The sequence below is a fragment of the Trichechus manatus genome, unplaced genomic scaffold (genome assembly GCF_000243295.1).
Source record: "Trichechus manatus latirostris isolate Lorelei unplaced genomic scaffold, TriManLat1.0 scaffold00113, whole genome shotgun sequence".
Taxonomy (NCBI): Eukaryota; Metazoa; Chordata; class Mammalia; order Sirenia; family Trichechidae; genus Trichechus; species Trichechus manatus.
This window is the reverse complement of record NW_004444049.1, coordinates 7798225-7817710: the sequence shown is the minus strand read 5'-3', so window position 1 is coordinate 7817710 and position 19486 is coordinate 7798225. Positions and strand designations below refer to the sequence as shown.

Here is a 19486-nt window from a genome sequence, read left to right as displayed (position 1 = left end):
AGTGTTAATTAAGGTGACATTTTCTCCTGTATTTTCTCTACAATTATTCCATAGCACATTGTGCATATGCTATTTATGTATCTTAAACATCAAAGTGTAATTATGTGCCTTTCCCTTACTTACTATAAAACCCTCATAGACCTTGTCTTACACATTGCTCTGTTCCAAGAACTAGCACAGAAAAAATTATCAAAAATGGGATACAAATAATCAATAAACTAGAAAAATAAACCCATATATGAGCTTAGCACTGGCCTCCCTCTCTTCCCTAAATCGCTACCAACCCTTCCCCCATTATACTGACCTTATATCAGTGTAGATTCCTGGTATGATTTGAACTGAAATAGAGTGTATGATGCTATAAATGAGTGATTACACCACAATCCACTTGTCGAAATTTAACTCAGGATAGTTTTCACTAACGTTTATAATCAAAACTCAGTATTAAACAAGAAAAACACGTGCATTCTATTCTTTGCAGGAAAAATCACAAAATAGTTGGCTTTTTTCAGTGCAGTAATTTACCTTTTGGGAAATTACTGCAGATCACCTGCAACTGTATCTTAATTTGTTTAGGAAGTTTTTGCAGATCAAAGTCCAATATTGACAACTGGGTGTTTCTGAGGACAAAGATTATTCACAGAGTGGATCTTTAAACAGATTTAACGGAAACAACTTAAAATATCTCTGCTAAATTATTACCTCTGAAAGGAGCTAGATGCTTGGTCCCAAACAACCTGAAGAAGCTGCTTCCACTGCTCTGCTTCAGTGATGACATTTGGCTCATTGAGGAGAAAGGAGTGTCAATATCAACACTAACCTAGTGTGACTTACTAAAAAGAGACATTTTCTCCCTTTGAACTTATCTACAGACTCATTTTGCATCTTCTCGGAGGTCACCTATTCAGCCTCAATGGGATTTCAGGACCTCCTGCATCAAGCTGGTGGCCAGGGGAGATTCCAGATTCTTCAGATGGTTTTCCTTCTTATCTCCAATGTCTTAGTGCAAATGCATATTCCTTTGGAGAACTTCACTGCTGCCATCCCTGGTCATCGCTGCTGGGTCCACATACTTGACAATGACACTATCTCTGATAATGGCACTGGGATCTTCAGCCATGATGCCCTCCTGAGAATCTCCATCCCATGGGACTCGAACCTGAAGCCAGAGAAGTGCCGTCGCTTCCTCCACCCCCAGTGGCAGCTCCTTCATTTGAATGAGTCTTCCCTCAACGCAAGTGAGCCAGACACAGAGCCCTGTGTGGACGGCTGGGTGTATGATAAAAGCACCTTCCCCTCAACCATTGTGACTAAGGTAAGAGGCACCATTTTCCTCCTTTGAGTACATGATCTGGGTGTTTAGAGATAACACAAGTAATGAACATGCTTCAAGCTCTCAGTCAGTATGAAAGTTTTATTCTTCATTCTTTCATCAAGTATCCATTGCTTATCTATTAAATGCCAAGCATGTGCAGATAACCAAACTAATGAATTAAAAAATAGTCATAAACTCTACTATCACAGTGCTTTTACTCCTGGGGAGGCCAATGTTTAAACAAATCATTTATATAACGTATGAGAAATGGTATGCTAGTTCAGTAATGCTTAACTGGTTTGCAAATTAGAAACATCAAGGGAGATCGACAAACCTCATGCTCAGACTGCACCTCAGGAGTTTTAAGAAATGCTCGGGGGTAAAAATCTGTCATCACTATGTTTTTAAAGCTCCTCTATTGATTTCACTGTGTAACCGAGATTGAGAACCATGTAGTACCGAGTACAAAATGAATATAAAGACAGAGAAATAATATAACCCCTCTGATTTAAGTGAGCCTTACTAGAGAAAGTTATGCTTAAGCTGAGAGGTGATTGATAAAGGTCAGTTAATGTAGTAAAACAAATCTGGATCGGAAGAAAGGGGCCTGATATACTGAGACTTGCAAGTCATGGTAAGGTGTTTGCGGCAGGTTTCCACTGAGGTATTCTAAGCTACTGTGAAGCTCTGCAGTGTTGGTTTCCTTGTCTTCCAGTGGGACCTGGTATGTGAATCTCAGTCACTGAAATCAGTGGCTCAATTCCTATTCATGTTTGGAATGCTGCTGGGCGGCCTTATATTTGGCCACCTCTCAGACAGGTGAGTGTCTCTGGATCACTGCTTTCTTTTCTCGGGGGTATTTTCATTGGCTTATGACTCAATCTTTCATTAAGAAATCTTTATTGCAAATTAGAGTGTTTTGTGGCTGGCTTTGTGTCCAGGGATCTAGTCACAGAAAGGGAGAATGACAGTAGTATGGAAAGTGCTGCTTTGTCAGCATTGAGCACTGTGTAGGAGAGGTCAGATAAAGGATGTTTCCAGCTGACCTGGAGGTGTTTCAGGACAGGGTTTAGAGAGGAGGTGCATGACATGTGGTTTATAAATGGACAGAGTTACCTATGAGAACAGAGAGGGAGAAGTTTCACGACAGGGGATTCAGCCTATTTGAAGACACAGATATGGAGAACAGCATTGTAGGCCGTGGTCAGACAGTCACGTTTAGTTGCTCCTGGACCTTGTTAGCTAAATGGCTAAATGCTTGTGGTCACCCACAGACTGCTTATCATGTGATAGTTGCCCAAGTCTGATGGGTAGGCATTTCTATAGAAACTCTGTGGGGTGTGTGGCAAGGTGTTATTGGTGGTGTATTAAAAAACTGTACTAGCAACCTTGATCTTTGTTCTTGCCAAAACATCTTTTTAAAGGTAAGTTTTTTGCATTTGTGGGTTTTTTTTTTTTTTTTTTTTTTTTGCAGAATGAACTATTTTATTAGTGGCATACATTTAAAATTACAAGTGACTCGACGTATATGGTCCATTCCATTTTCTGATACTATTAAAAAAAAAGTTGCTGTCAATTATGATTCATGACGACCCCAAGTTTTTCAGAGTAGAACTGTGCTCCATAGGTTTTTCTTTTTCTTTTTTAATTTAATTTTATTTTTTATTGTACTTCAGTTGAAGATTTACAGAACAAACTAGCTTCTCGTTAAACAGTTAGTACACATACTGTTTTATGACATTAGTTAACAACCCTGTGACATGTCAGTACTCTACCTTGAGTTCCCTATTACCAGCTTTCCTGTCCCCTCCTGCCTTCTAGTCCTTGCCCCTGGGCTGATGTGCCCCTTTAGTCTTGTTCTGTCGTATGAGCCTGTCTAATCTTTGGCTAAAACTTGAACCCCAGGAGTGACTTCATTACTGAGCTAAAAGGGTGCCTGGTGGTCATACTCTCAGGGTTTCTCCAGTCTCTGTCAGACCAGTAAGTCTGGTCTTAAAGGTAAGTTCTTTTGCCAGATAAGATAATTCATCAAAGGATAGTTCCCCCCATGGTTTGTAGTATGAGAAGTTTGGGGTATCCTGTGCCTAGCAGTACCTCTTCTGAAATAGACAGGCAACAATTGCCACCACCCAAGCATGTCTCCCATGATGGAAATGGGGGACTTGAGGTGCCTTTTACGTCCACCACCTTAATGTCAACTGTTTTCTCAGCTGAAAACTGTGAACTCTGACTGAATCACAGTAAATGCTATGTACACAAGATTTCAAGGTCAGAATATTTCTTTCAACCATTCCTGTAACCCAGTACTCTCTGATGGTGTCATGAGACAAAGTAGGTAGATAAGTTTTAATGGAGCATAATGTGGTAGAAATGGGGAGAAGGATCATTGGCAGAACAGGACAGTGGAGAATTACCTGAGGTTGAGAGGGATCTGATATGCTAATCTAAGGATTTTGAACTCCATCAGAAAACTAAGGGGAAACCCAAAAGGATTATGTGCAGAGGAAGTGCATGGTCAAAATGATATTTTTTAAATTGCACACTCAACTACTCATAATATCTCAAAACTGGAAACGTATAAAAGTCCATAAAAAATAGAATGGATAAATAAGATGCAGAATATTCACATAATGGAATACTACAGAGCAAAGGGAATGAACAAACAATAACATACAGTCATATAGATAAATATGATACCCTTATGTTGAGCAGGACAAGTCCAATGCAAATGTTGTTGCTGAGTTGTTGTTAGGTGCCAACAAGTCTTTCCGACTCATAGCAACCCCATGTACAACAAAACGAAATACTGCCCGTTCCTGTGCCATCCTCAAGATCGTTGTTATGCTTGAGCCCATTGTTGCAGCCACTGTGTCAGTCCATCTTGTTGAGTGTCTTCCTCTTTTTCAGTGACCCTCTACTTTCCCAAGCATGATGTCCTTCTCCAGGGACTGGTCCTTCCATATAATATGTCCAAAGTACATGAGAAGAAATCTCAGCATCCTCACTTCCAAGGAGCACTCTGGCTGTATTTCTTCCAAGACAGATTTGTTTGTTCTTCCAGCAGTCCATGGTATATTCAATATTCTTCACCAACACCATAATTCAAAGGCGTCAAGTCTTCTTCGGTCTTCCTTATTCATTGTCCACCTTTTGAGTGCGTATGAGGCAATTGAAAATACCATGGCTTGGGTCAGGTGCACCTTAGTCCTTAAAGTGACATCTCTGCCTATTAACATTTTAAAGAGGTCTTTTCCAGCACATTTGCCCAATGCAATGTGTCCTTTGATTTCTTGACTGTTGCTTCCATGGAAGTTGATTGTGGATCCAAGTCAAATGAAAACCTTGACAACGTCAATCTTTCTCTGTTTATCATGTTATTGCTTATTGGTCCAGTTGTGAGGATTTTTGTTTTCTTTATGTTGGGATGTAATCCATACTAAAGGCTGTAGTATTTGATCTTCATCAGTAAGTGCTTCAAATCCTCTTCACTTTCAGCAGGCAAGATTGTGCCATCTGCATAACGCAGGTTATTAATGAGTCTTCCTCCAATCCTGATGACCCTTTCTTCTTAAATAATCCATCTTCTCGGATTATTTGCTCAGCATGAAGATTGAATAAGTATGGTGAAAGGATACAACCCTGACGCACATGTTTCTTGACTTTAAACCACGCCGTATCCCCTTGTTCTGTTCAAACAACTGCCCCTTTGTCTATGTACTGATTCCTCATGAGTGCAATTAAGTGTTCTGGAATTCCCATTCTTCAAAATGTTATCCATAATTTTTTATGATCCACACAGTCGAATACTTTTGCATAATCAATAAAACACAGATAAACGTCTTTCTGGTATTCTCTGCTTTCAGCCAGGGTCCGTCTAACATCAATACAAATTATCATATGCTATATAATTCCCGTTACGTAAAGGCCAAAAACAGGCAAACTATAGTGTTGGAAGTAAGGGGATGGATTCTCTTGAGAATATTTACTGAGATTGCACTGAATGTGTAGATCAGTTTGGGTAAAAATGCCATTTTCAGAAATTGGATTTTCTGATCTATGAACATGGTGTGCCATTCCACTAATTTAGGTTTTCTTTCATTTCCCTTTTTATGCTTTGTAACTTATACGAAAAGTAATGTATTTTTTACATTAAATTTATTCTTAATTTGGTTTTGATGCTATAGAATCATTTTTTAGAAATTTAATTTCTAATTACTTATGGGTAGTATATAGACATGCAATTGACTTGTGTATATTGACATTGCATCTTGCTACCTTGATCAATTCATCTATTATCATGTCATCTGCAAGCAGAGACAATTTTACTTATTACTTTCCCATCTTTTGCCCTTTATTCTTTTTCTGACTGTAGCTAAAACCTTCAGTACAACTGTAAATGAAAGGAGTGAGAGCTGATGTACTTGCCTTGTTTCTGACTTTATGTAGAATGCATTGAGTCTTTCACTATTTAGTATATTTTTTGTAGGATTATGGTTGTTGTTAAAGTAATTGTTTATCAGTCTCTTTTACCCATCATCAGTAACAACAACCCCTTTCACATTCCTACCCTACATTAAACAAATTCCTTCCTTTGAGAACTTTCTATAGGTTCCTCTCTCTGGTTGTGGCTCTCTTATATCATATTTTAGAAGAAGCAGATTGCCCAAATTCTAGAAACACAGACACAGCAGAGGTGTATTATACAACCCATTGGTCACTTTGAAGTATTGCTCCATGGATGTTCCTTTCACATGAATTAGCCTTGGCCTGCATGATCCTAGAGACCCAAGTATAGATTTTGCTTCCTTGCGTTCTAGAAACTATACACACTCTCTATTTTGTAAATGCAAGTGTTAGAACAGGGACATTTACAACATGTTAAAATTTTCAGTATTGCAGCCTGGTTTCACTTCGTGTCAAAGACCTACTGGTAACAGATTGAAGAACAGATTTATCTACTCAATATCCAAATACAAACAGGCAGTGTTGCTTCTAAGAATATATATGGTCAATTTCCCTATTGATTCTTCAAGTCTCAAGGGCAAAGTTTGACTTGTTAAAACATCCTCTAAATTTCCAAGTGTGCTTTCTTTTTGGTATTTTTTCCAACGTTATTAATGTTCCCATAATCTAACCTCTCTGTTTCTCAGGTTTGGGAGGAGGTTGATTCTCAGATGGTGTTTCCTCCAGGCGGCCATTGCTGACACATGCGTGGTCTTTGCTCCCTCCTTCCTTGTTTACTGCTCACTGCGCTTCTTGGCTGGGTTTTCTACCGTGGCCCTCCTGTCAAATTGTGTTGCACTCAGTAAGTCAATCTTTTTCAATTTTCTGTATTTTCTAAGTCTTGGCTTTGACCTAGAAATTCCACTTTTCTTTTAAGTTAAAATCTTGTTTCTCTTTCATTTCAGTAATAGAATGGTCAGTGCTCAGATTCCAAGCCATGGGGATGACGCTGGTAACCTGTTCCCATAGTATTGGACATATAATCCTGGGAGGCCTGGCTTTTGCCTTTCGAGAGTGGCACACACTCCAGCTGGTGGTGTCTGTACCATTTTTTGTCCTCTTTCTGTCCTCAGGGTATGAGCTTTTTCTCTTCCTTTGTCTTAGAGTATCCTGGGATGAAATATGCATAGAATTAGGACACATGGTTTCTGTTTGGTCTTTGGTCACAACTTGAGCACATGATCTCCTAATCTGTCCCCTCTGTGCAATTTGAGGGCAGAACAGTAAGGTTGGCAGGTAATATTGAGGACATTCAATTAAATTTGAGTTTTGTGTAAACAAAACATTTTTTGTATAATTACATCTCAAACATTGCATAAGACATAGTAATACTAGCAATTATACTAGCAATTTGTTTATGTGAAAATTCTACTTAACTAAGAGTTATTTTTATTTGCTAACTGGTGAAATACAGGATGTCCCATAAAATATGAATTTCAATGAAAAGTAAATAATTTTTAGTGAAAATATGTCTGAAGTATTGAACAAAACATAGTGATGGTAAAAATCATTCATTGTTTGCACGAAAATTCTGTTTAACTAGTTCTCTATGTTTGCAAACTTGATAAAATACTGCATATTTCATTAAATTTGAATTTCACTAAACAACAACTAATTTTTCAATGAAAGTGTATCTGAAATTCTGCATGGGACATAGTTATACTAAGAAATTATTCACTGTTAATTTGAAATTCAGTTTAACTGGACACATGGTGTTGTTAATTCTGACAACTGGCTACATAAGAACAGGAAGTAGCATGGAATCCCTTGCCTGAGAATCCTGCATCTCTCTAGGCCTTCTTACAATTAAGTTTTAACAGGTGTTGTGGACACATAATGATATAGAATTATTGTCTTTAATAAAAAAAAGTATACAACCACATATTTTAAGAGGAGATAGCCTTGGTTATTACGTGTGTTTGTATGTGTAACTTTGGAAAGAATCATGTAATGAAGACGTTTCAGTGCTTTTCAATTTTATAGGTACTATTGGATAAGATAAAGAGCCCTGGTGGCACAGTGGTTAAAGTGATCGACTGTGAACCAAGAGGTCGGCAGCTCAAAACCACCAGTACATCCGAGGAGGAAAGATGTGGCAGTCTGCTTCCATAAAGATTTACAGCCTCGGAAACCCTATGAGGGCGCTATGAGTCAGAACTGACTCCACAGCAGTGGGTTTTTGGTTTATTGGATGAGATGAAGGGGCAACAAATTTGCCTCTATAGCTATCAGAAGAAAGCACAGCATGGTTTCTCCACTTCTAACCACTGAAGGCAGATCAGATGGTTTATGTCACTTTTCTGTGCTCCTCTTCCCTTTGATATCTTTAATAAGCATTAAGGGTGGCTAACTATGCCCGTTCAAAAGCCTGGTTCAGTGAAGGAAGCCTATCTACTTACAAATGACTCTACCTCAGAGAAATGATTACAGATTTAAAACAAGGAGATGATTTTAAAAAGAGAGGAGTGTTTACTCCATGTCAGGCTCATCCATAATCTCATTTCATACTCGTAAGAACCCTACAAGGTAGGTGGCACTACTGTCTTAATTCCATAAGTGAGAAAACTGAGGCAGATTTAGGTAACTACCTTACTTGTATAGCAAGTTTTCATCATAGCTGCTAAGAGCAGAAGTGAGTCCAGTCTTTGTGAGACTGTAAGTGTACATAAATACCTTGACGGTCCGTCTTTCATAAAATGACCATACATTATAAATATATATTTGCTTGGCCCCTATAAAGACCTTGGAAAGGGTCTATACACAGGAGGGGAAGTCAAGCTTTAGCTTCATGAGCTTCTTGGTAAATTTGCACCTGAGTAAAAGAACAGACGTTTTAACTCCAAGTCTGCATTCCCTGCATGAAGATGTACTGCATGAGAGTCATTCTCATATGTCCCTAGTTATGGTACAAGAGAAGGTAGGTTATATTCCCTGGTATATCTGAAAAAGTGGTGGGTAGTAGATGGACAGATGTTATATGAAAAATAAGCAACTGAGAGTGATTGCACCTGTGTCCTCCTCTTTGATCAGGTGGCTAGCAGAGTCTGCTCGATGGCTGATTGTCAACAATAAACCAGATAAGGGCTTAAAGGAACTTAGAAAAGCTGCACACACGAATGGAATAAAGAATGCTGGAGAAACTCTGACCATGGAGGTGAGATAGAAAGGGAAGCTGATGAGGGGGGATAGGGAAGACATGCCTGACCTCTACACTTGTTGCTGCCCATAAAGGGAATACAGGGTAGAATGCAGGTGTGATTATGGGTCTTCCTCCCTCACTGCCCTACTTCTCAATGGGTGTCAACATTGTTTGGGCTGGCATTGAAGGAGAATACGTTGACAAGGATTGAAGGCAGATATTTTGACTCAACAGAAGCAAAAAGCACTAAGTATTTACAAATGGAGAGACTATGTACTGGTCTCCATAGCTGTGTAAATTTTAGTGACCAAAACTAATCCATTCCTTTCCAATTAATAGTCTGTGGGTCTTAATTCAGGGTAGTAAGGCTGGTAAAAGGAAGGGTTAGTAACCGTACAGAAGAGAGCATAATAGAGATTCACTTATTTCTTCATTCACTCATGTATTCTTTTATTCAAGATATATGTAATAAGTGCCTACCATGTGCCAGGTCTGTTCTAATCCAAGAAATATAACAGTGACCACAGCAGCTACAAATTCCTATTTGTAGAGTTTATATTCTACATGTTAGACATTCCAAAAGCATGACTGAGTGAAAGAAATATTTCAGAGAAGGCTTTCTCTTCTTTGTTCTTCACCCCAGATATAAGAGGAAGTGTTGCTATGGTTCATTAAGTAAATAATCATCATGTCATGCACATATAGTGATATTTGTTGAACAACAATAGTGTACCAGGCAGGGGTCTAGACCATGAATAACAGAATAAGTCAGGGTCCCAACCTTCAAGGCGCTTTCACATTAATATGAGAGGGAAAAATAATAGATAATTTTAAATTCAAATAGAGTTAATGATAAGAGAATGGAAAGAATTATAAATGAGCACAAGAAGACATATCTACCCACAATTCCTTGAGAAAGAAGACAAGGAATTAGCGAGTCAAAGAAGAGGAAATAAAACATTTCTTGTAACATGTTCAATGGCACACATGATAAAAGATTATATACTCCCAGAAGAAAGCGGAGGTCATTTAGAAGAATATTTCAATGAAGAAGAACCAAAATGTTCCTGAGAGTTTAGACCCCAAGGGAGATGGGAAGAATTCAAGGTTTCCCCAGAGATGAAGCCATTGCAGAGACAATGGCACTGAGGGTACTGATTTGATCAGGACACCACTGGCATGGCCTTTTACAAAACGAATTTTAAGTTTAGGTGGAGCTATATAGCAGTCTTAGGCTGCATTCTTATATGCATAATGAATATAAAATCCTACTGGACCAACTATGTTTCAGGAACTATCTTTCATTCCAAATCCACATCTAGTCTTTTGCCTACCAGACTGATCTAATCCACAAAATGAAAGTTGAAATTCCTCCAGGGTACAAGCAGATAGTAAAAACAAGTGAAATAATCTAGATACTAGGAAAGAATAATGCATTATCACAATCGAAAACCACATCAGCATCAGGTGGAAGAAACAGAGCACTGCAAATGAGGAGCAGTTGAAGCCTGGGTTAGCCTATGGATCCTATGCAAGAATGAGTACCTGTTATGGATTGAATTGGGTCTGCCAAAAACGATGCGTTGTAATTCCTAACCTGTATGCGATAGGGTCACTATGAGTCGGAATTGACTCAACAGCAATGGGTTTATGCCCATGGTTATAATTCCATTTGGGAATGGGTTGTCTTTGTTATGTTAATGAAACAGGACTAATGTAGGGTGTATCTTGAGTCAATCTCTTCTGAGATATGAAAGAGATTAAACAAGCAAGCTAGCTAGCAGAGATGGAGAGGAGAGATAACAAGTCACATGAAGACTGCCTAGGAGCAGACCTCCGAAGAGACAAGGACCTTCCTCCACAGCCGACAGAAAGAGAAATGTTTCCCCTAGAGCCAGCACCCTGAATTTGAACTGTGAGAAACTAAATTTCTGTTTGGTAAGGCCACCCACTTGTGGTATTTCTGTGATAACAGCACTAGATAACTAATACAGTACTCATTGATGCCATATTTGATTTTTTTAAGATAATTAAAAAATGGGTGGTATGGCAAAAATAACTGCAGTCATGCATCACTTAATGTCCATGATATGTTCTCGGACATAGGATGTTATGTGATTTGGATTACAAATTCATTACATGACTATTGGTGACAGATTCTGTGACAGTGGGGTAAAAACATCCACAGCTTCTGTCTTCAGGAACGTCATATTAAGACAAGTAAATGGGCTAGATAAAGTGTCTCAGAAGTAAAGCAAGGGTGGAATGGGAACACCAAGGAGGGAGCTCTAGCCTAGTTTGCAGGGGTGGAGGCATCAAATGCTTTTTGGAGATGGTGCCATTATTGTTAGTTGTTGTCAAGTCATGTAAAACAAAACAAAACATTCTGAGGCATCTTCATGATCACTGGCATGTTTGAGTCCATTGTTGCAGCCAGTTGTTGTGTCTTCCAATCTGGGGGGCTCATGCATCTTCCAGCACTATATCAGACAATATTCTGTTGTCATCCATAGGATTTTCATTGGCTAATTTTCAGATAGATCACTGGGCCTTTCTCCCTAGAACATCTTAGTCTGCAAGCTCCACTGAAACCTGTCCAACATGGGTTACCTTGCTGACATTTGAAATACTAGGGCATAGCTTCCAGCATCATGGCAACAGATAAGTCACCAAAGTACAACAAACTGAGAAGCAGGTGGTAGTCTTGGAGGTACCAATATCTAAAATAACTCTTAGAAGATAAGGTGCAAATAGCCAGATTTACGCAGGACAGTCTGTTGGTACATAGATCAAAAGACCTATTTAAAGTGTTGAAAATCAAAAATCTCATCTTGGAGACTAAGGTGCACCTCACCCAAGGCATGCTGTTTTCAATCGCCTCCAATGCATGCGAAAGCTGGACAATGTATGTTCCTTAGAAGCAAGGATGGCAAGACCACATCTCACATACTTCGGACGTGTTATCAGGAGAGATCAGTCCCTGGAGAAAGACATCATGCTTGGTAATATGGAGGGTCATTGAAAGAGAGGTAGACCCTCAAGGAGATGGATTGACACAGTGCTTGCAACAATGGGCTCAAGCAAACAACGATTGTGAGGATGGTGAAGGACCAGGCAGTGTTTGATCTGTTGTACATAGGGTTGCTATGAGTTGGAACCGACTGATGGCACCTTATTCATTGTCCAGCTTTCACACACATATGAGGCAATTAAAAACATTATGGCTTGGGTCAGGCACACCTCAATCTTAAGGTGACACCTTTGCTTTTTAACACCTTAAAGAGGTCTTTTGCATCAGATTTGCCCAATGCAATGCGTAGTTTGATTTCTTGACTGCTGCTTCCATGGATGTTGATTGTGGATCCAAGTAAAATGAAATCCTTGACAACTTCAATCTCCTTTTATCATGATAACCTCCGTTTATCATGATGTTGCTTATTGGTCCAGTTGTGTGGATTTTTGTTTTCTTTATGTTGAGGTGTGATCCATACTGAAGGCTGTGGTCTTTAATCTTCATCAGTAAGTGCTTCATCCGTAAGAGTCAGATGGATCCTGGCTGAAAGCAGAGAATACCAGAAAGATGTTTACCCGTGTTTTATTGACTATGGAGAAGCATTTGACTGTGTGGATCATAACAAATTATGGATAAGATTTCAAAGAATGGGAATTCCAGAATACTTCATTGTGCTCATCAGGAATCTGTACATAGATCAAGAGGCAGCTGTTTGAACAGAACAAGGGGATACTGCGTGGTTTAAAGACAGGGAAAGTGTGTGTCAAGGTTGTATCCTTTCTCCATTCTTATTCAATCTGTATGCTGAGCAAATAATTTGAGAAGCTGGACTATATGAAGAAGAGCGCGTTATCAGGATTTTTAACAACCTGCGTTATGCAGATGGCACAACCTTGCTTGCTGAAAGTGAAGAGCACTTGAAGCAGTTTCTAACAAATAGGATGTGAAAATTAAGGAGAAAGATTCATAAAACAGGTGAAGCTCCAGCATGCTCCCAGTAGATATAGGCTTCCTGTACCCTAGTTTCCAGAAGTAGATATAGCTCTATATGTTAGCATCTGTGCTGAGTAAGGATTCCACCAGATAGGTGAAGCTCCATACATGCCTGTAAATGACCTAATAGCCCCTTCCTAAATACTGGAAACTCAGATCACATCTCTGTGTGCTCACCAGGAACGAATGACCAATAAAAAACAATCCCAGCACATCCATAACTTTTACTCTGACGCTGGATAGAATTGAAGGCCAGTCTCACAGCCATTGTGTCCCTCATCTGGCCTGTGCTGGAACCCCTTCTTACCACACCACCCATGACAATGGTCTGTGGCCATAGGTTTCAGGTGTCGGAATCAGGAAGGAGACGCTGCCATGACTCTTCTCTTCCATAAACCAAATATTCTGCTGCTCAGCTGGAGCTGCAAACTGAAAGGGCACACTTGATTTTGTAAGATTTGTCAGTTAGAGTGGCGTTTCATCCATCTGAATTCTCTTCATCACTGAAATTTCCAAATGGATTTTTACATATTATTGATTTATGTAGGTGGGAAGAGAATGGAGCTATTATTATTTGAATACTTAATAAGTACCGGAACTGTGCTACATAGAATTCCATATGCACATTTTTTAATCTCATGTATAGCCTACGAAACCTTCTGAGACCAGCGGTTTCTTTTTCCTCATCCTCACATGCCTCTCCCTCTCTTTCTTCTAATACTCCTCCTCTCTTTCCCTGTCCTCTTTATACTCATCCTCCTCTTCCTTCTTCTTTTCCTCTCCTTCTTCTACATGACAAGAAGTTAAGGCTCAGAGATATTCAGTTCTGTTCCTCTTGAAAACAGCTAACAAGTGACAGAGCCATAGTATACCACCAGGTTGTAATCAGGACTGGGTATAAATCATACTACACCAAGATCTCACTACTGTTGCCCTCAGATTTCATTCTAGGTATCTCATTCATGTAGACACATATTTCACGATTTGTCTAAAAGAGGCTGAGCCAAGAACCAAAACAAAGGCTCTCAAGAAATTTTCCTCCTTCCTGAGACAAATTGCTTTGCTACCAAGGAAGGATAACCAGCTGAGAACCAAGCTCAGTTCCAAACATTTCATGCCCTGCTGGTATAATTCAACTGACTCATCATTTGATTTCACTTCCTGAACTGAATCTCTAACCTGTGCACCCTTATTGATGCCCTGCAGCCTTCTCTAATCCCTATGTAAAATGTCCTTGTCACTGCATAATTTCCCTGAGGCTGCTTTAACTCCCTAATTTAATGATCATACCACTTTCCCACCTGTAAATACAAGTTTCCTGTCTACATTTTCCACTACAGAAAGGGAACTTGTCTCTTTTGTCCTCAGTTGGGTGCTCAGTGGTCCTCCCAAAGCCTAACACTTTGACGGCAACTGATAAAGGTTTGTTGTTGCTGTTGTTGCAGGTTTTGAGATCCACCATGCAGAAGGAGCTGGAGGCAGCACAGAACAATCCTTCTGTGTATGACTTGTTCCACACACCCACCCTGCGTAAATGGATCTGCCTCACAGCTTTTGTGAGGTAGGCTTCACACAGAGAATGAGGAACATTAAAATAGTGAACCTATTTCTTATTTCAAAGGATACAACAGTGTTGTGGGGGACAGACTTGGCGATAAATGATGAGGAAACCATACAAAATAATTGCTATGTCTGGAGTTAGTCAAAGGGTTATGAAAAGACTCAGAGGAGATAATTATACAATGAGAAGTTAAGTATGTCACATCACCCTACAAGGTTCACTCATTCCAGGAGACTGATGGAGAGAATGTCAATCATGGTCCAGACCTTGGCTTTTAAGTTTCTTCATCGCTTCATTCAATTTTAATTGAGGTTAAACTTAAAAAGAGTAAAGTGTATTCAAAAATATACAGTTCAATGAATATTTCCATATGTAAATATGTAACCAAAAGCCAGGTCAAGTGATAGAAACACTCTAGTTCCTAGGACGTCCCATCATGTATCCTTCACAACATACTCCCCACACTCCAAAAAGAAATTTCACAATTCTGATCTTCATTATCATACAATTTTTATGACAATTTAAAATCATTACTAAGAAAGAAAATAGTTTACAAAACAACTGTGCCTTAACACTTACCACCAGCCACTGGTAGACTGGGCCATGGTCATGGTCAATTGCAGAACATAGGCTCTAAATCTTATGACGTGACTTTCCTCTTTTGTTCACCACAGATTTGCAATCAGTATGCTCCATTTTGGCCTGTTGCTCAACATCCAGCACCTGGGGAGCAATGTTTTCCTCTTCCAAGTTCTTTTTGGCATCATCTCCCTCCCAGGCAGTTGTCTGGCACTTTTGGCAATGAATCATATCGGCCGTGCAGGAAGCCAGACCATTTTCATGTTCCTGTCGGGTATTTCTATTCTGCTCCTCACATTTGTGCCTCAAGGTGAGAAAAGATCAAGGTCAGAGAAAGGAAGTGGCTTCCCCCCATTGCTCTGGGATTGTACTGTCATACCTGCCTAAGTAGGAGGAAAGGAGGCTAAGGAGCCCCTGTAACCAGCCTGCAGGTTTAGGACAGATTCTGCCATTAACTTGCTAGGAATGGAGTCAAAGGTCAACAAGTGTCAGCCCAGACATACAGTTGTCTTCACCATCATTGAGAAATATCTGGAAAATAATGACATTTTCTCCAGAACCACAATTGATCACTTGCCTTTTGTCCAATCACACATTTAATAGCAGTCATTGAGGGCATTGAGGGACTAGGCCTTGAAACTGTATCCCAGTATGGGGAGACAGTAATGTCACTTCCCCTTCTGGGCTCTCATTACGATAGCTTCAGTGACAATTTACTCCCTGATCTCTATGTGTCCACTCATGTGTCTGGTATTAGGTCACCATGACTACAAACCTGGATTAGCGGAGGCTTTTTGGCTTTAAGGAAATAAAAATCCTTTGTCTCAAGTGAAGAAAAATTATACAGTGGGCGTAAGAGGTTAAACATATTAAGATCTTCTCTTAGAATTTTAATTTTAATAAATGAAATGATCATATGTAATGATTAAGGGGCCTACGTGCTCATGATGCTTCACATATTTCCCAGCTGAGTAATGTATTTTACAGGACCAGATGGTGGCTCCAATTCTATTGAATGTCAGCAGTGATGCAAGTTGGCTGCCTTACAAGATACCTCAATCCAGTGTTGTAAAGCACTCATCATACTTTTTTAAAAAATAGTTACAAAACTTACTGTCTTAAACTTCCGTTCTATGGTTCACAACGTCTTTTATTCCCCCAGAGAGTTCCTTGTTATTGATTGCCGAATCATTATTTTAAATCAAGATACTCTTCATCCTGTCCATCAGCATTAAAGTCTTCTCCTTTTATTACTCTCTTGTGCCATACTTGTCCCTGGTCAAGTGTAACTTCACTTAAGTTTTCAACTCCTCAAGGACAGGGATGGAGTCTTAGACTGCTCAGAATTTGCCCACATGACAGTCCTATGTTCTACAGTAGGAGTATATGAAACACTAGGCAAAATAATGGAAAGAAACTCCTCCCAGACTCACTCTCCCCTCTCATCCTTGAATATACAGGGAGAGTTGGAACAATTATTCAGGTCTTTTTATTCACTATTTGTCTTCATCAAGGTTCTCCAGAAATATAGAACCAGTGAGATAGATGTATATATAAAGAGAGACTTACATCAAGGCATTGGCTCATGGGATTGTGGGAACAGCAAGTCCAAAATCCATAGGTCTGGTAACAGTCTGGAGCCTCTTCTTGGCTCACCAGATTAGAGGAGACTGGCAAGTTCAATATCTGAAGGTCAAGTGACAGGCTGCAGACTTCTGCAAACTCACATCCCAAGACTCATAGATCAGGCAATGAGAACACTGCAGAGTCAAGACAGAGAGTGAGTTTTTCCAGATTAACTCTGGAAAAATAGGCAGACCATCTGGAAGGTGATGACATTACATGGCTTTAGATAACATTATGGAACAGCAAGTAGTCCAGTGTTTGGCTAAGCCACTGGGAACCATAGCCTAGCCAAGTTGCTAAGTACAATTAACCATCACACTATTTAAAATGTAACAAGTAGACAAGTGATGTTTCTTAGCTCACCAGCCACTCCATATATTCTGCTTCTGTGCAGTTTCTATACAATGTATTTTATGCTTGCAAACACCTCTGATAGGGGCATTTTCACTTGTATTTTGGGATGATTGTTTCAGCTCAGATTTCCTGATCTCACTTGTCTTCCTCTCTCTAGAAATGCAGACCCTGAATGCGATTTTGGCAACTTTGGGAATGGGCACTTCTTCTACCTCTGTCACCTGTTCTATTGCCCACACCAACGAACTTTTCCCCACAGTATTCAGGTACAAAATGCTCTGTCAGAGTCAAAACAGAACTTTCCCAGCTATTTGGCCCTTTTGGAGGAAAGAAAACTGAGACTGGTTCATTATCAAAAGCAGACCATTTTTATAGTAATAATAACAACAAATTATAGCCAAAATTTATTGAACATTGACTTTTTGCCAGGCACCATGTTAAGCACTTGAATGCATCATCTCACCTAATCTTCTGAACCATTCAAAGGGTAGGTGCTATGGGCATCATTATTTTTAAATGATTAAATTGTGTCTTAATACACTTAGGAACTTAAAGCTAATAGCCAGCAAACAGGACAGCACATTTCAGAAGCAAGGGCGTGCAGCCAATCTCCATGTGTGCAAACACTCTGCTGTAGTGGCCTCATAATGAAAGCCAAACAATATATCAAAATTTCATGTGTGGATTTTACCAGATCTGTTTGTGTTCTTATTTACACCTCAAGGGCAAGAATTTCAGGAATCCTTGTAATAACCACTTGTGTTGCGGCAGCCCTAGCTCCCCTCTTGATGACCCTAGCAGTGTTTTCTACCCACCTACCCTGGATCATCTATGGAGTCTTCTCCATCCTGGCTGGCTTTGTTGTCCTTCTCCTGCCTGAAACTAGAAATCAGCCTCTGCCTGACACCATCCAGGATGTGGAAAATAAGTGAGTAAAACCTCTGCTCTTCCCTGGGGGCTCTATGTGTTATTGGTCTGTGACGGGGAAGGCAAACACCATTGGGGGCACTCTCTCCCTAGGCAACCTCAGCCTTTGCTATTTCCATTTGTGACAGTGCCTTGAGTTCAGTGGCAACCCCATCCACAGCGACATCAGACTCCACCTGAGAATCTCTAGGTCTCACAGACCAGCTGTACCAGTAGGTTCAGTGGTGAAGAGACCACAATTAGGTCTCCTCCGCCCTCCCTTCCCTAGTGTGAGACAGACACTCCTGATGGTTTTTCACAAATATGCACAGACCCAAACACCAGATTCTAATCCCCCAACCTTGATGCCCCCCCAGCAGAGTGAGTGCCCACAAGCTAGCTATGACTACCCTTAGCTGTAGACCGGATGAGTGCCCTGGACTTTGAAGAAATGGGGGAAGATCACACTGAGGACAAGAGTGTTCTGCAAATTACAGTATATCCAAAAGGAAGGAGTACTGTTATGTTGCCTGTGAGATTCAGTTAGTCCGGTTTCACTGGGAAAGAAAATGTTAAGAAAAAAGAATAAATAAAGGACATGGTAAGGAAAGGGGATTTCAAAATGATACACAATGGGAAAAGATTCTAAAATTTTTCTGGGCTTCCCTTACTTTTTTCACAGACTCCTTTGGCCAATGCCATGGCAACCAAAGGTGAGAATAGCAACTGGGGAAGCTACCTACCCAAATCCTGCCTTAGTAATTTGGTGTTTTACTTCACAAGATTTACTTGAATTCTCATGTAGAGGTCATAGTTTTTACCAGAGCTGGTGGGCAGAGGATAAGCTAGCTTAAAGAATGCAGGACATATATGTTTATTCCATGTCTTTTCTTTTATGTGTTTGTTTGTTGGTTTTATTTGTCCCAGGAGAAAAGGCTTAAGAAAATCAAAGCAAGAAGATACCTGCATGAAAGTGACACGGTTTTAAGGAATTTCAGAAACTGCTGCTGATCAAAGAGGAAATTAAAGGGGGAAAGAAAAGCAAAATCATCCCTATATATATATATGCAAATTTGGAAAATACCTAAATGTAAAGATATAGTGGGAAAATGGATCTCATTTACAGTTGTGGTACTGAATTAGTAAACATAAAATACTTATGAATTATCATAAGAAATATGAAGAAAACCATAACACTCATAAGAGAACATTTGTATGATTGCAGATACCTAGCATGTTTTGGGATAGGAAAATGGAATTTTATTGAAAAATCAATGCTTCCACAATTAATTGGTGGAGTAATTGATGGAGTATTTACAATGAAAAACCCCATCCACTGGGAGAACTTGACAAATAAATCCAAACTTATCTGGAAATTAATAACAGACAAGATAATTCAGAAAAGAAAAAAAAGGATCATGGAGTGAGGATAATGCTGGCTGGTATATGTGGTAGCTTATGGTAACAAAACCAAAACCAAACCCATTGCCATCAAGT

At 39.6% G+C, this 19486-nt stretch overlaps 1 protein-coding gene across 2 annotated transcripts; it reads left to right on the top strand.

Moving 5' to 3' along the window:
* The first annotated feature begins 913 nt into the window (after window positions 1-913).
* On the top strand, window positions 914-18977 carry LOC101358865 (solute carrier family 22 member 9-like). Of its 2 annotated transcripts, none has more exons than XM_012557698.1 (10): window positions 914-1315; window positions 2031-2134; window positions 6466-6620; window positions 6724-6892; window positions 8849-8972; window positions 14409-14524; window positions 15199-15413; window positions 17241-17349; window positions 17808-18011; window positions 18920-18977. In XM_012557698.1, the coding sequence occupies exons 1-10, from the start codon at window positions 914-916 to the stop codon at window positions 18975-18977; spliced, it is 1656 nt and encodes a 551-aa protein (XP_012413152.1). The 2 variants fall into 2 exon arrangements, with proteins under 2 accessions (XP_012413152.1, XP_004383874.1); XM_004383817.1 differs by having other exon boundaries at window positions 18917-18977.
* The last annotated feature ends 509 nt before the right edge of the window (window positions 18978-19486 follow it).

Bases quoted from the DNA above. Each gene is read 5' to 3' on its own strand.
- LOC101358865 (XM_004383817.1), top strand. From the start codon at position 914: ATGGGATTTCAGGACCTCCTGCATCAAGCTGGTGGCCAGGGGAGATTC. The intron at 2,135-6,465 runs GTGAGTGTCTCT...TCTGTTTCTCAG, and splicing joins TTTGGCCACCTCTCAGACAG to GTTTGGGAGGAGGTTGATTC. The intron at 6,893-8,848 runs GTATGAGCTTTT...CTCTTTGATCAG, and splicing joins GTCCTCTTTCTGTCCTCAGG to GTGGCTAGCAGAGTCTGCTC.